Below are 11169 nucleotides of genomic sequence, written 5' to 3' on the forward strand. Positions count from 1 at the left end.
TCGCTTGAGCCTAGGAGTTCCAGACCAGCCTGAGTAACACAGTAAGACCCCATCTCTACAAAAACTTAAAAGTTAGGACAGGCGTGGTGGTTCAAGCCTGTAATCACAGCTCTTTGGGAGGCCAAGGTGGGTGGATCACTTGAGGTTAAAAGTTCAATACCAACCTGGCCAACATGGTGAAACCTCATCTCTACTAAAAATACAAAAAAAAACAATTAGCCAGGCATGGTGGCGTGCGCCTGTAATCCCAGCTACTCAGGAGGCTGACGCAGGAGAATCACTTGAACCCAGGAGGCAGAGGCTGCAGTCTGCCGACATCATGCCACTACACTCCAGCCTAAGTGACAGAGTGGACAAAAAAAAAAAAAAAAAATTAGCAAGGCATGGTGGTAAGCACCTGTGGTCCCAGCTACTTGAGAGGCTGAGGTAGAAATGTCTCTTGAACCCAGATGGTTGAGGTTGCAGTGAATTGTGCCATTGCACTCCAGCAAGACCTTGTCTCCCCAACCAAAAAAACACATTCATATAATTTAAAAAGAGGCCAGGTGCAGTGGCTCACATCTGTAATCCCAACACTTTTGGGAGACCGAGGTGGGTGGATCACTTGAGGTCAGGAGTTGAAGACCAGCCTGGTCAACATGGTGAAACCCCATCTCTACTAAAAATACAAAAATTAGCTGGTTGTGGTGGTACCTGCCTGTAATTCCAGCTATTTGGGAGGCTGAGGCAGGAGAATCCCTTGAAGCTGGGAGTCAGAGGTTGCAGTGAGTCGAGATTGCACCACTGCACTCCAGCCTGCTGACAGAGCGAGACTCCCTCTCCAAAAACAAACAAGAAAAAACAAAACAAAAAGCTGGGTGTGGTGTGTGCCTATAACCCCAGCTACTCAGGAGGCTGAGGCACGGCACAAGAATCATTTGAACAGGGGAAGCAGAGGTTGCACTGAGCTGAGATTACCCCACTACATTCTGTCTAGCTAGGATAGCAGAACAAGACTCCATTAAAAAAAAAAAAGATTTTATATAATTTATATATTTTCACATAATTTCTTTGATGTAACTGTCTTATGTCAAAGTTTTTTTGTTTTCTTAATGGGAGGAAAGCAAAAGCAAAATATGTACCAAGTAAAAATGCTAGAAGTTTTTTTTTTTAATCAAGAATTTATCCTATCAAACAAAGTAAAGTACTTCTTAAAAGCCAGGTTATGGAGATTTTTATTACCTTAAGCATTTGCATTGTGGCACCTCGGAAAGCAACAGGAGATAAAAGGGTTGGCGGAAGTCCTGCCTGTGGACCTGAGGTAGCAACTAAACTCTTACAGTTGATCAAAAAATTGAGCAATGTAAAGGTGTTGATTCCTTTCACCAACGCAACAGACTCAGGTCTGTGATCCATTTGTACTTCATGTTTCTCTTTACGACTGAAGATGACAATCAAGGAAATTGCAAAAGCAAATCCCACCTACTGTGGAAAGCAGTTATCTCGATTCTGAATCACCTGAGAGCCCTTTTCTCCATAATGAAATGGAAATACTCTTGCTACCTCTCTTTACTCAATCATTAAGGCATATATTTCAATCAAAATGTTAATCTAAATTTGCTACAAACTGACACCTAAACATAATTTCTTCTCTAGTCAAAACACACCTATTCTCCCACAATCACAATTGAACGTTTTGATTAAAAAAGGTTTCATAGTTCACCATTTACTGATACTCAGGGGCTTGTTATTAAATATTACAATGGAAAATTAGTTTTAATATAATCTGAAGATAATTTAAGATTATAGTCACATAAAACTGCCAATGTTAAACTTCTCACTAACGTCATTCAATGAAAATTAATTCTAGTTAACAGCAACTGAAAGGATACAGCTTGATAGAAAGTATGTCTGGCTTTTTAATTTCATCTTGCACTCCCATCTCTTCCAGCCAGGAAAAACTTTCCTCTTCGTCCTCATCACTGATGACTTGCTCCCTAGGAAATTGCTGTAGTTAGAGTCTCTATTTCACAAAGCTACTCCTGTACAAATCTATTTCATGGGTCTGTAAGTCACTGGATGACATAAAAAGTTATTTTAATCACATACTCCCCATATCCCAAGCTTGTTTCAGATGCTGTCTCCTTTTTATGGCCATTTTCTTTTATTAAAGGCAGAGAAAATTCAATACCTATATGAGGAAAAAAAAATGTAACTGAGTTTTCATTAAAAGTATTTAACAGGCATGCTGTACTTTTCGAGTGTACAAAATATGAAACGTGAGTTTTTACAAATGATCTATTAAGGCAGTAGTTTTCAAACTTTCTTGACACAGTACATACACACATAAAAACATATCTCCTTGAAAGAGGTTTGGGAAACAACACATACATGTAATACTCTTTCATAAATTATATTGTATTCTAGTTCACTTTTTGAAAAAGTAATGAGTGGGTCCACTAAATAGATTTCATGATCCACTAATGGGTTGACTCAGTTTGAAAATTATGTTATTAAAGGAGTAGCTGGTACTATAGAAGAATTTCTAGAAGAGTGTATATAGTGACTATCTGGCCCAATATATGTTTTATTTTAGAGATCAAAGAAGGGAAAACTATGTATAAGGAACAGTTTAAATCAGGTGTCCCCAATCCCAGGACTGTGGATTGGTGCTGGCCTGTAGCCTGTTAGAAACTGGTCTGCACAGCAGGTGAGCGACTGGCGATGGATCATTACTGCCTGAGTTCCACCTCCTGTCACATCAGTGGTTGCATTAGATTCTCACAGGGGTGCAAACTCTATTCTGCGCATGTGAGACATCTAGGTTGTGCATTCCTTAGGAGAATGATGGTCTGATGTGGAACAGTTTCATCCCGACACCATCCTCCCCTCACCCATGAAACTGGTCCCTAGTGCCAAAAAGTTTGGGGACTGCTGGATTAAATAATTGTGGGGGAGAGGGAGGGAACCAGAAATAAATCACATGTTTCTTAGTGTTGCTAACCAACTGGTAAAAGGCATTTTAAATTTAAATAGCTTTTAGGCTAAAATAGGGTTACTATATACTACAGTATCCTTATTTTAAACCTAAACTTTACCTTCATTTCTCATAGCTTCTCTTAAACCTCGAGTTGTAGGAGATATAAGAGCTGTGATTAAGTCATTTCCAGCTAATCCTGCTGCTCGGAACAGGACCGTAAACTGATAGGTGCAAACGTAGAAATAGGGGCAAAGTTTTGTCTTCAGCAGATTATATAGAGAAGTAAAGCTCACAGACCTATGAAGTAAAAAAATTTTCTTTAGGTATTATTAAACATTTAATGCAATGTTTGTAATTTAATTCTGTATAATCTAGTTTGAGACCTGTTTTAAAGCACAACACAAATATTTTAGATACTGGTCTGAATTTTTGTGGTTACATATGACTTAGCTTTAAAGGACTGAAAATGGTTATAGGGACTTGCTGATGATTTCTCAATACTTTAACTAACAGTGTATACGACTTAAACAGTTATTTTTTCTTTAAACAAAACTTAACTGAGAATTACTTGCTGACTTTCTCTAAGCCGCTGATAAGAAAGGAAGCAGACACTGACAAGAAATAGCATTAAAGAATTAGGTCTGTCTGTATATATTTAACAAACACTTATATACATTCTACAACTGCGTAAAGAATGAGTAGCAGCTTAAAAAAAAAGTAAACAGTTTAAATGTTAATAGGTTCAGATAAAATTCACAAGGACACAGATATCCTTCTGCCATTAATCTATCCAGTCACAAATATGATAAACAGAGAATACCGCTAAAATGAAAATTCACTATTGAATTACACAGGCTTTTCTTACTAATCTTACCAGTCACTCATTAAAACATGCTGCAGGGTTGCATCATTTGACCAAGGACTTGTCTTTCCAGTCATTTTTCTATCAGCTCCAATACGAGGGAACAGTGGTAGCCAAGGCAAAGCAGGGTGGAGCCAATAGACAAGGCTCTGCTGGAAGGTACAACGGAGCTCAGTGGAGAGTTTGGGATCCTAAAATCCAGAGGTGACAGTGGGCAGTTTTTGCCCCTTGAGAAATATAGAATTTCATTAAAGATACACTGAATAGCTAAACACTTAGGTCTAAGGATCTTTATTGTTTACTACAGAAACGCATTAGTAACTGTTACAGGAACTAAAACATAGTTTATCTTTATTTGGGCCAGATGTAATGTTAAACCATATTATAGAGCATTTAAACACAGATGGGAACATGTGCCTGTCTCTACCACCCTTAAGGACAATGACTACCTTTTTTATCATTAGGAGTAGGGGTGGGCATGTGTGTGTAGGTAACACTATGTCCAACCCTCTCTCCAAAATGCCGTTTTAAAAGTAGTCAGCAAACACTAATACAGCAAATCACAAATCATCCTAATCTATTTATTGAAAAGATGTATATACCAAGACCTCTTTCAGGATAATCCTTTTTAACCTAGTTTGAGATTGAGATTTAAAAAAATAGATTTTAAGACAGTCTCACTGTGTCACCAAGGCTAAAGTACAGTGGCGCAATCAGCTCATGCAGCCTTGACCTCCCAGGCTTAAATGATCCTCCCAACTCAGCCTCTCAAGTAGCTGGAACTACAGGCACCCACTGCCATGCTCAGCTAATTTAATTGTAGAGATGGGGTCTCACTACATTGCTCATGCTGGTCTCAGGTAATCCTCCCACCTCACTCTCCCAAAGTGCTGAGATTACAGGTGTGGGCTATTGTGCCCAGCTTCCTAGTTTGAGTTGATGCTTTAAAATAATCAAAATGTATTTCTCTAAAACCATTCTAGAACTCACAAACTCCACTAAATTTATAAAAGACCATTACGCAGGTAAGAAAATCGGTAAATCCATCAGTCCTTGCACTCCCACCCAATTGCTTTCCATTTCTTTGTATTTCTTTCTCAAAAAGCCATACCAAAAAATAAGTAATTATTGCCTGCAACACTGATTAATTTGCAGGACAAGTCTCTAAATTTATGAGCTGTTACTCAATCTGACTTAAAAAAAAAAAAAGTATGAAAGCACCACAAGCACCATTTGGGAAAGACAGTATTTCCTAAGTCTTTGTATCTTTAAACGTCCAAAGAAAAACTTAATGGAAGGCAGTATCTCTGCTATTTTGCAAAGGAGAGCATTTCACACTTACTTTGTTATTTTAACACATAACTATTTTATTTCAGAATTACCTGTATACTTTTAGGCAATGTAACTTCTGTTGCCCTACAATGCTGGACAAGACCTTGAGCCTCTTCCTGTGCTTTCAAATGATCTGCCCAAGTAAAGGGTTCAGAAGAGGTGAAAAGGAGTCGGGTTTTAATACTCCAGTCCACAGGTAGCTCAGCACTTTTTGAGGATGGAATATCAGACTCGGAGAATGATACGCGTGGAGTCTTTACAAAACAAAGAATGCAAAAATTAGTCAAGTACCAAGAAAAAAACCTTTAACCTAAAGATTTTTATAAGCTAACATACTCATCACTGAAAAGTCTAAATTATTTAAGCTGTATAATACCATGAAAAATATATTACACACTGTAAAAAAAAGCCTGAAAGGAGTCACACTAAACTTTTAACAGTGGTTACCTGTGGGAAGCGGAAATTTGCTGCTTTGGGAGATGGGGGTGGAGGGCAGATTTTACTGTCTAGTTTATACAGTTCTTTATGGTAGTACAGATGCTTGCATTAAAGTAGAAATATTCCAAGTGGTTAAACATTTTCGATCTTTTAAACCTTTGAAACTGCATCCAGGGCTAACAAAGTCCATATTTAAGAAACATTTCCTGACTTCAAATGTTTCCCCTCAACCTGTCTGCTGTGCTTTCAGGTCAACATTCTCCACAATTCAAGGATTTTTTTTTTTTTTTTTTTTTTTTTTTGAGACAAGAGTTTCACTCCATCACCAGGCGCCAGGCTGGAGGGCAGTGGCGCGACTGGCTCACTGCAACATCCACCTCCCGGGTTCAAGCAATTCTCCTGCCTCAGTCTCCTGAGTAGCTGGGATTACAGGTGCGCGCCACAGCGCCCAGCTAATTTTTTTTGTATTTTTACTAAGACGGGGTTTCACCATGTTGGCCAGGATGGGCTCCATCTGTTGACCTCGTGATCCGCCCGCCTCAGCCTCCCAACGTGCTGGGATTACAGGCATGAACCACCGCGCCCGGCCCTTTTTTTTTTTTTTTTTAAATTGGGACAGAGTCTCGCTCTGTTGCCTAGGCTGGAGTGCAGTGGTCCGATTTCGGCTCATTGCCAACTTCTGTTGCTTGGGTTCAAGCGATTCTGGTGCCTCAGCCTCCAGAGTAACTAGGACTACAGGCATGCACACCACCACACCTGGCTAATTTTTTTGTATTTTTAGTAGAGATGGGGTTTCACAATGTTGGCCAGGCTGTTCTCGAACTCCTGATCACAGGTGATCCACCTGCCTCGGCCTCCCAAAGTGCTGGTTTTACAGGCATGAGCCACCGTGCCCCATCAAGGATTCTTTTATAACACAATAAAATATCAGAGAAGGGGGAACTATCTTTGACAGAACATAGCAAGGTCACTTATTTACAAGAGAAACTGGGTCTTGTGAACTCTTCTAGCCTGTTCCCATTAGAACAAACTGCATTTATCAAACTACACAGCACAACAGCAGCAGTTGGGGAATGAAAACGTGTGTGTGTGTTAGGGAAGGGGAGCAACGAGGTTCAGTGCTATGCCACAATCTGGGGAAGTGGGCCAGGACAGCTGGCTTTTGAGTGATAAGCTGGAGAAGTCAACTGACCAAAGAAGAGTGTTAAAAACTGTTAGAGGGTAAAAAACCCCCACGTCTATCAGACCTATTTTAGCGCCAGCTACCTTTACAGTTATCATCATTGTATCAAACCAACTCCTTTACCTTAGCTGATGCCGTATTTTCATCCCCGGTAGAGATGATCAAGCCTCTCTGTAAAATTACTTTCTAAGCAAAATGCTTCTGAGAAGTATAAATTTATTTTAAAAAAAAGACTCAAATCCTAGCTAAGAAAAAAAAAGTTTATACAAACATTCTAACGATATTTAAAAAGTATTACCTGGGGTAATTCAGTAACAGTTGTTCTTTCAGGAAACTTCTCTTCCCATAGCACATCATTTTCTTGATTAGAATCTAAAAACTGAGGTTAAAAATATTGTCCTTTTAAAATGTAAAGGATGCTGAAGTTTGCGTTAAATACGTACGGAGCCTCACCTGGCATACACGTTTCTCAATAAATGCAAGAGCACCCAAACTCGCACGCACCCCATCCAAGCTATGAGTTTCACTTCAGTTTTGTGTCTGAACTTTAGTAGCAAAATTGAGGGGAACAAGAGACGGTTTTTCACACCGAAAGATCCAAAAGGCTTAGGGTAAGACAAATGCTAGTGAATTCTGCCCCCACGAATCCTCAACATTCCCCAATCCCCAGAATAATGTGGAGTGCGTGAGAGGAGGGAGGCCCTGAATCACGGGGGAAGCTCGTCACCTGTCCCATCAACAGCGTCCTTACAAGATGGGGGCTCTCAGGGTTTTTCGAGCTTTCTTCCAACGCACCTCTAAGTCCCCTCCAAGAGGCTCCGCGCTGCCCTCCGGCGCCCCTCACTTTCCTCGGGAACGCGTCCGGTGGACACAGCCCGCAGCGGGGCAGGCGGGCGCGCGCTCTTCCCACAAACCGGGCCTTGCGGGAGCCGCGGCTCCCAGCGCAGGCACCCCGAGGCTACGGACGGCCGAAGTCTTCGCGCCCATTTCCTTGCCTCGAAGGCGAGGACTTTCCATCCCCGATTCACAGCTGGCTCAACCCAAGAAAGACAAGAGACCGTCAGCGGCCAGGCTCCGAGACACTCACCCGGCCCGGCGCCTCCGGCTGGTCGCGGGCAGGCCCGTCGGGGGGCTCCGCGGCGACCTGCGGTCGGTTGTCCAGGCGGGCGAAGGGGTTCCTCCGGGCCGCTGCCGGGCCGCCGCCACCTCTGCCCCCAGCGGCAGGGAAAGGGCGAAGGGCCAGTCCGGCCGCCAGGGCGGCTCGGCGGGCTGCCGGCTCCGGCAGCTCATGGGGCGGGGAGGCAGCAGCCCCACGGCTCCGGGCCCTTTTCCGTCGGAGCCGCACTACCTCCGGCGGCTTTTGGAAGCCCGGTAAGTAGCCGGGCACGGAAAGGGCCATGACGAGCGGCGGCTGAGTACTGCTGGCCGCCCCGCAGAGACTTCCCGCGCGCGCCGGGCCCGCCCCCGACGTGGCGCCGCGCCGAGGTCCGGCCCCCGACGCGGCCCCGCCCCCACGGGTTCTTAGCAGAGCATGCGCGGCGGCAGCCTGCGAGACCCGCTACGCAGCCGCGTGGCCGCCACCACCCACTGGCCCAGCGGTGACCCTGCCCTGGCGTTCCTCCAGGGTCCTCGGCCAAAGTCCAGTCGCCAGGTTCAGCGACGCTTCTGGAAAGCGTGCAATCCAGGGCGCCGATGTGTACTACCCTGTGGGGCAACGAAATAGCTGAACTCTAAATAAGCCCGCAGCTGGGATGTGATCAGCCCGGGGTTTGGAGGGCTGAAAAGGGAACAAACTTGAGCTGCGGTGATAGGCTGCTGCTTCCAGAAACTTGAGAGAGGGGCAGCGGCTACTGCTCTCAAGCGGCGAGGAGAGGGCACTAGGTCACCCCTCCTCAACTCCCAAATACAGAACTCAGGTAAGACCTCAGCACGCTTCCTGTACCAGCGCGGCCTCCCGACAACCCTCCCTTCCCGGTTTCCAGTGACTGGTCATCTCAGCCTTCCAGGCAGCTGCCTCTGGCAAGTTAATGTGATCCTCTTCTTTGATCCTGGGGAAAGCCTGAGTGAATGAATATTTGACAACACAAAACTTAAGGGCTATGGGCTAGGTCCTTTAAGACTTCAAAATATACTCAAATTCTTAAATTATAACAGCAAAGACTTGTTAATGAAGGTGTTGAGAACGGAGCTGATACAAAATTAATACGTTATTTGGATAGTTTAGCAAAGGCCTGCAACAGCTTTATCAATAGAGTAGTGTGGCTTTTGCTGATAGCGGCGGTTTTCTTCATGGAAGGAATTTTATCGCAGGGGCAAAATATATAGAAACAATGAAAAGGTTTTTAGAAAATTCCCTTAAGATGTTAATTAAAGAATTATCTTGATCATTTACACAACAATTTTTCAAATACTTTTCAATGTGTCAACTGAGCATCTTGTCCTAACAGGGGAAACGTGCTTAAAAATGGAACTTGCTTTTATCTTCCTTGGATTTCTCAACAATTTCCAAAGAAAATTCTGGCTTCAAATACTGGAATATGTTCATCCAACTGAGGTCTGAGAAAGAAGAAAATTAAAACTGAACAACTTGCTTTTTTCTTCCTTGATTTTTCTGAACAGCTTCCATGGAAACTTTTGCCTCATACAGTGGAATGGGTTCATCCAACTGAGGTCTGAGAAAGAATGAAATTAGAAATGTCAGGTCTAGTTAAAGATGCAGAACAAACAGGATGGCATATGACAATTGCTAGTGCTTAAATCTGTTAATATTATTTATTTAATTTTTTGAGACAGTCTGGCTCTGTCACCCAGGCTGGAGTGAAGTGGCACAATCTCAGCTCATTGCAACCTCTGCCTCCCAGGTTCAAACGATTCTTATACTTCAGCCTCCTGAGTAGCTGGAATTACTCAGAGGCTGAAGTATGAGAATCAAGCTGATATAAAAATCAGCTAATTTTTATATTTTTAGTAGCGATGGGTTTCACCATGTTGGCCAGGCTAGTCTAGAACTCCTGGCCTCAAGTGATCTGACCGCCTTGACATCCCAAAGTGCTGGGATTACAGGTGTAACCCACACTGAACCCAGCCTCAAATCTATTACTTTAAGTAATTCAAACAAATTTGTCAATTAATATTTCCAAGTTAAATGTAGTTATTAAGAAAAAAATACTCCCTCTTTTTTTTTGGGGGGGGCGGACAGAGCTTCACCCTGTTGTCCAGGCTGGAATGTAATGGCATCTCGGCTCACTGCAACCTCCACCTCCTGGGTTCAAGCAGTTCTCCTGCCTCAGCCTCCCCAGTAGCCAGGATTACAGGTGTTTGCCACCATGGTCAGCTAATTTTTATATTTTTAGTAGAGACAGGGTTTTGCCATGTTGGCCAGGCTGGTCTCGAACTCCTGACCTTAGGTGATCCACCTGCTTCAGCCTCCCAAAGTGCTGGGGTTACAGGCATGAGCCACCGTGCCCGGCTTACTCCCTCTTTTATAAGTGATAAACAGATTCAACTTTAAACAAATATACCATGCTTTTCTCTCCTTCAAGCTATTGGTTATTTCAAGTTGCTTTGGAACGGGCAATGAGGAAAAGCAAAGGGTAAGGTACACTATGGAATGGAGTGAGGAAAACTCACAAGCCACTTCTTTCTCTGGGAATACTTACTGATGTGCCACCAGATATACTTTGATAAGTATTAAAGTGCAGCTATTTATCTAAATGAAATATAAGGTCAGTGCAAAAGTAATTGCAATTGCTTCAATGGGAAAAACTGCAATTATGTTTGCACCAACCTAATAATAAAATATGGAGGCAATAGATATATGGCGAGAGCTAAAACAAAATTGGAACTGACTGCCTTGGCTCCTTGAAACTAGAACAATGCTTTGGTTACTTCAGCGTACCTGAAAACACCAGCTGATAACTTCTCCATCACATCCTTTAAGATACGTAGCTGGCAGGATTGTTAAGGTGGCAACGTAAAGGAGAGAGAATTAAATAAAACCATTTAATAAGCAGAAGCTGCCAGGCAGGCCACTTGCTTTTTTTTTCCAAGTTTTGCACTCTCAAGAGATTCAAAATGTTAAGTTAGAGAAATTCTGTAGGCCGTCAAGTTTAGCTCTACAACAGGGAAATGATTTGAGAGCTGGTGGTGTAATAGAGCCTAAATTTCCAAGGACAAGTAACAAGAGCAGCAAGTCAAGCCTGGTGCTTAAGTGCTCACCACCATGTCCCAATAGATGGGAATGAAATAGTGTCTAGTTTTCATTTCTGTACTATGTATGGAATTTTTAGTTAAAAACAATTTTAGCACTTATAAATTTTAATTTAAATATATGTTTGTTTACTAGCTGGTTGGTAAGAGGCTCAAAATTTGTTTGCAGAAGCCAGTAAACTATGT

General features: G+C 42.7%; 2 protein-coding genes across 7 annotated transcripts in view; both read right to left on the bottom strand.

Moving 5' to 3' along the window:
- DONSON (DNA replication fork stabilization factor DONSON) overlaps window positions 1-8254 on the bottom strand; it is a 27805-nt gene extending 19551 nt beyond the window's left edge. For 4 of the 5 annotated variants that reach the window (XM_017526168.2, XM_017526169.2, XM_017526171.2 and 1 more), the window contains exons 1-8: window positions 7862-8254; window positions 7073-7153; window positions 5204-5407; window positions 3834-4012; window positions 3078-3256; window positions 2089-2170; window positions 1872-1976; window positions 1222-1420 (exon numbers count right to left, since the gene is read on the bottom strand). In XM_017526168.2, the coding sequence (XP_017381657.1) occupies window positions 1222-1420; window positions 1872-1976; window positions 2089-2170; window positions 3078-3256; window positions 3834-4012; window positions 5204-5407; window positions 7073-7153; window positions 7862-8173 (1341 nt within the window). In that variant the 5' untranslated portion in view covers window positions 8174-8254. The remainder of the gene's footprint in view (window positions 1-1221; window positions 1421-1871; window positions 1977-2088; window positions 2171-3077; window positions 3257-3833; window positions 4013-5203; window positions 5408-7072; window positions 7154-7861) is intronic. The other variant, XM_017526173.2, reaches the window with a different exon arrangement.
- Window positions 8255-8864: 610 nt separating this feature from the next.
- The window catches only part of CRYZL1 (crystallin zeta like 1), a 52112-nt gene continuing 49807 nt past the window's right edge, over window positions 8865-11169 (bottom strand). For both annotated transcript variants that reach the window (XM_017526175.2, XM_017526174.2), the window contains 2 exons: window positions 10673-10718; window positions 8865-9446 (listed from right to left, as the gene is read on the bottom strand). In XM_017526175.2, coding sequence (XP_017381664.1) covers window positions 9347-9446; window positions 10673-10718 — 146 coding nt within the window. In that variant the 3' untranslated portion in view covers window positions 8865-9346. The remainder of the gene's footprint in view (window positions 9447-10672; window positions 10719-11169) is intronic.

Source organism: Cebus imitator, unplaced genomic scaffold, assembly GCF_001604975.1.
Source record: "Cebus imitator isolate Cc_AM_T3 unplaced genomic scaffold, Cebus_imitator-1.0 Scaffold41, whole genome shotgun sequence".
Taxonomy (NCBI): domain Eukaryota; kingdom Metazoa; phylum Chordata; class Mammalia; order Primates; family Cebidae; genus Cebus; species Cebus imitator.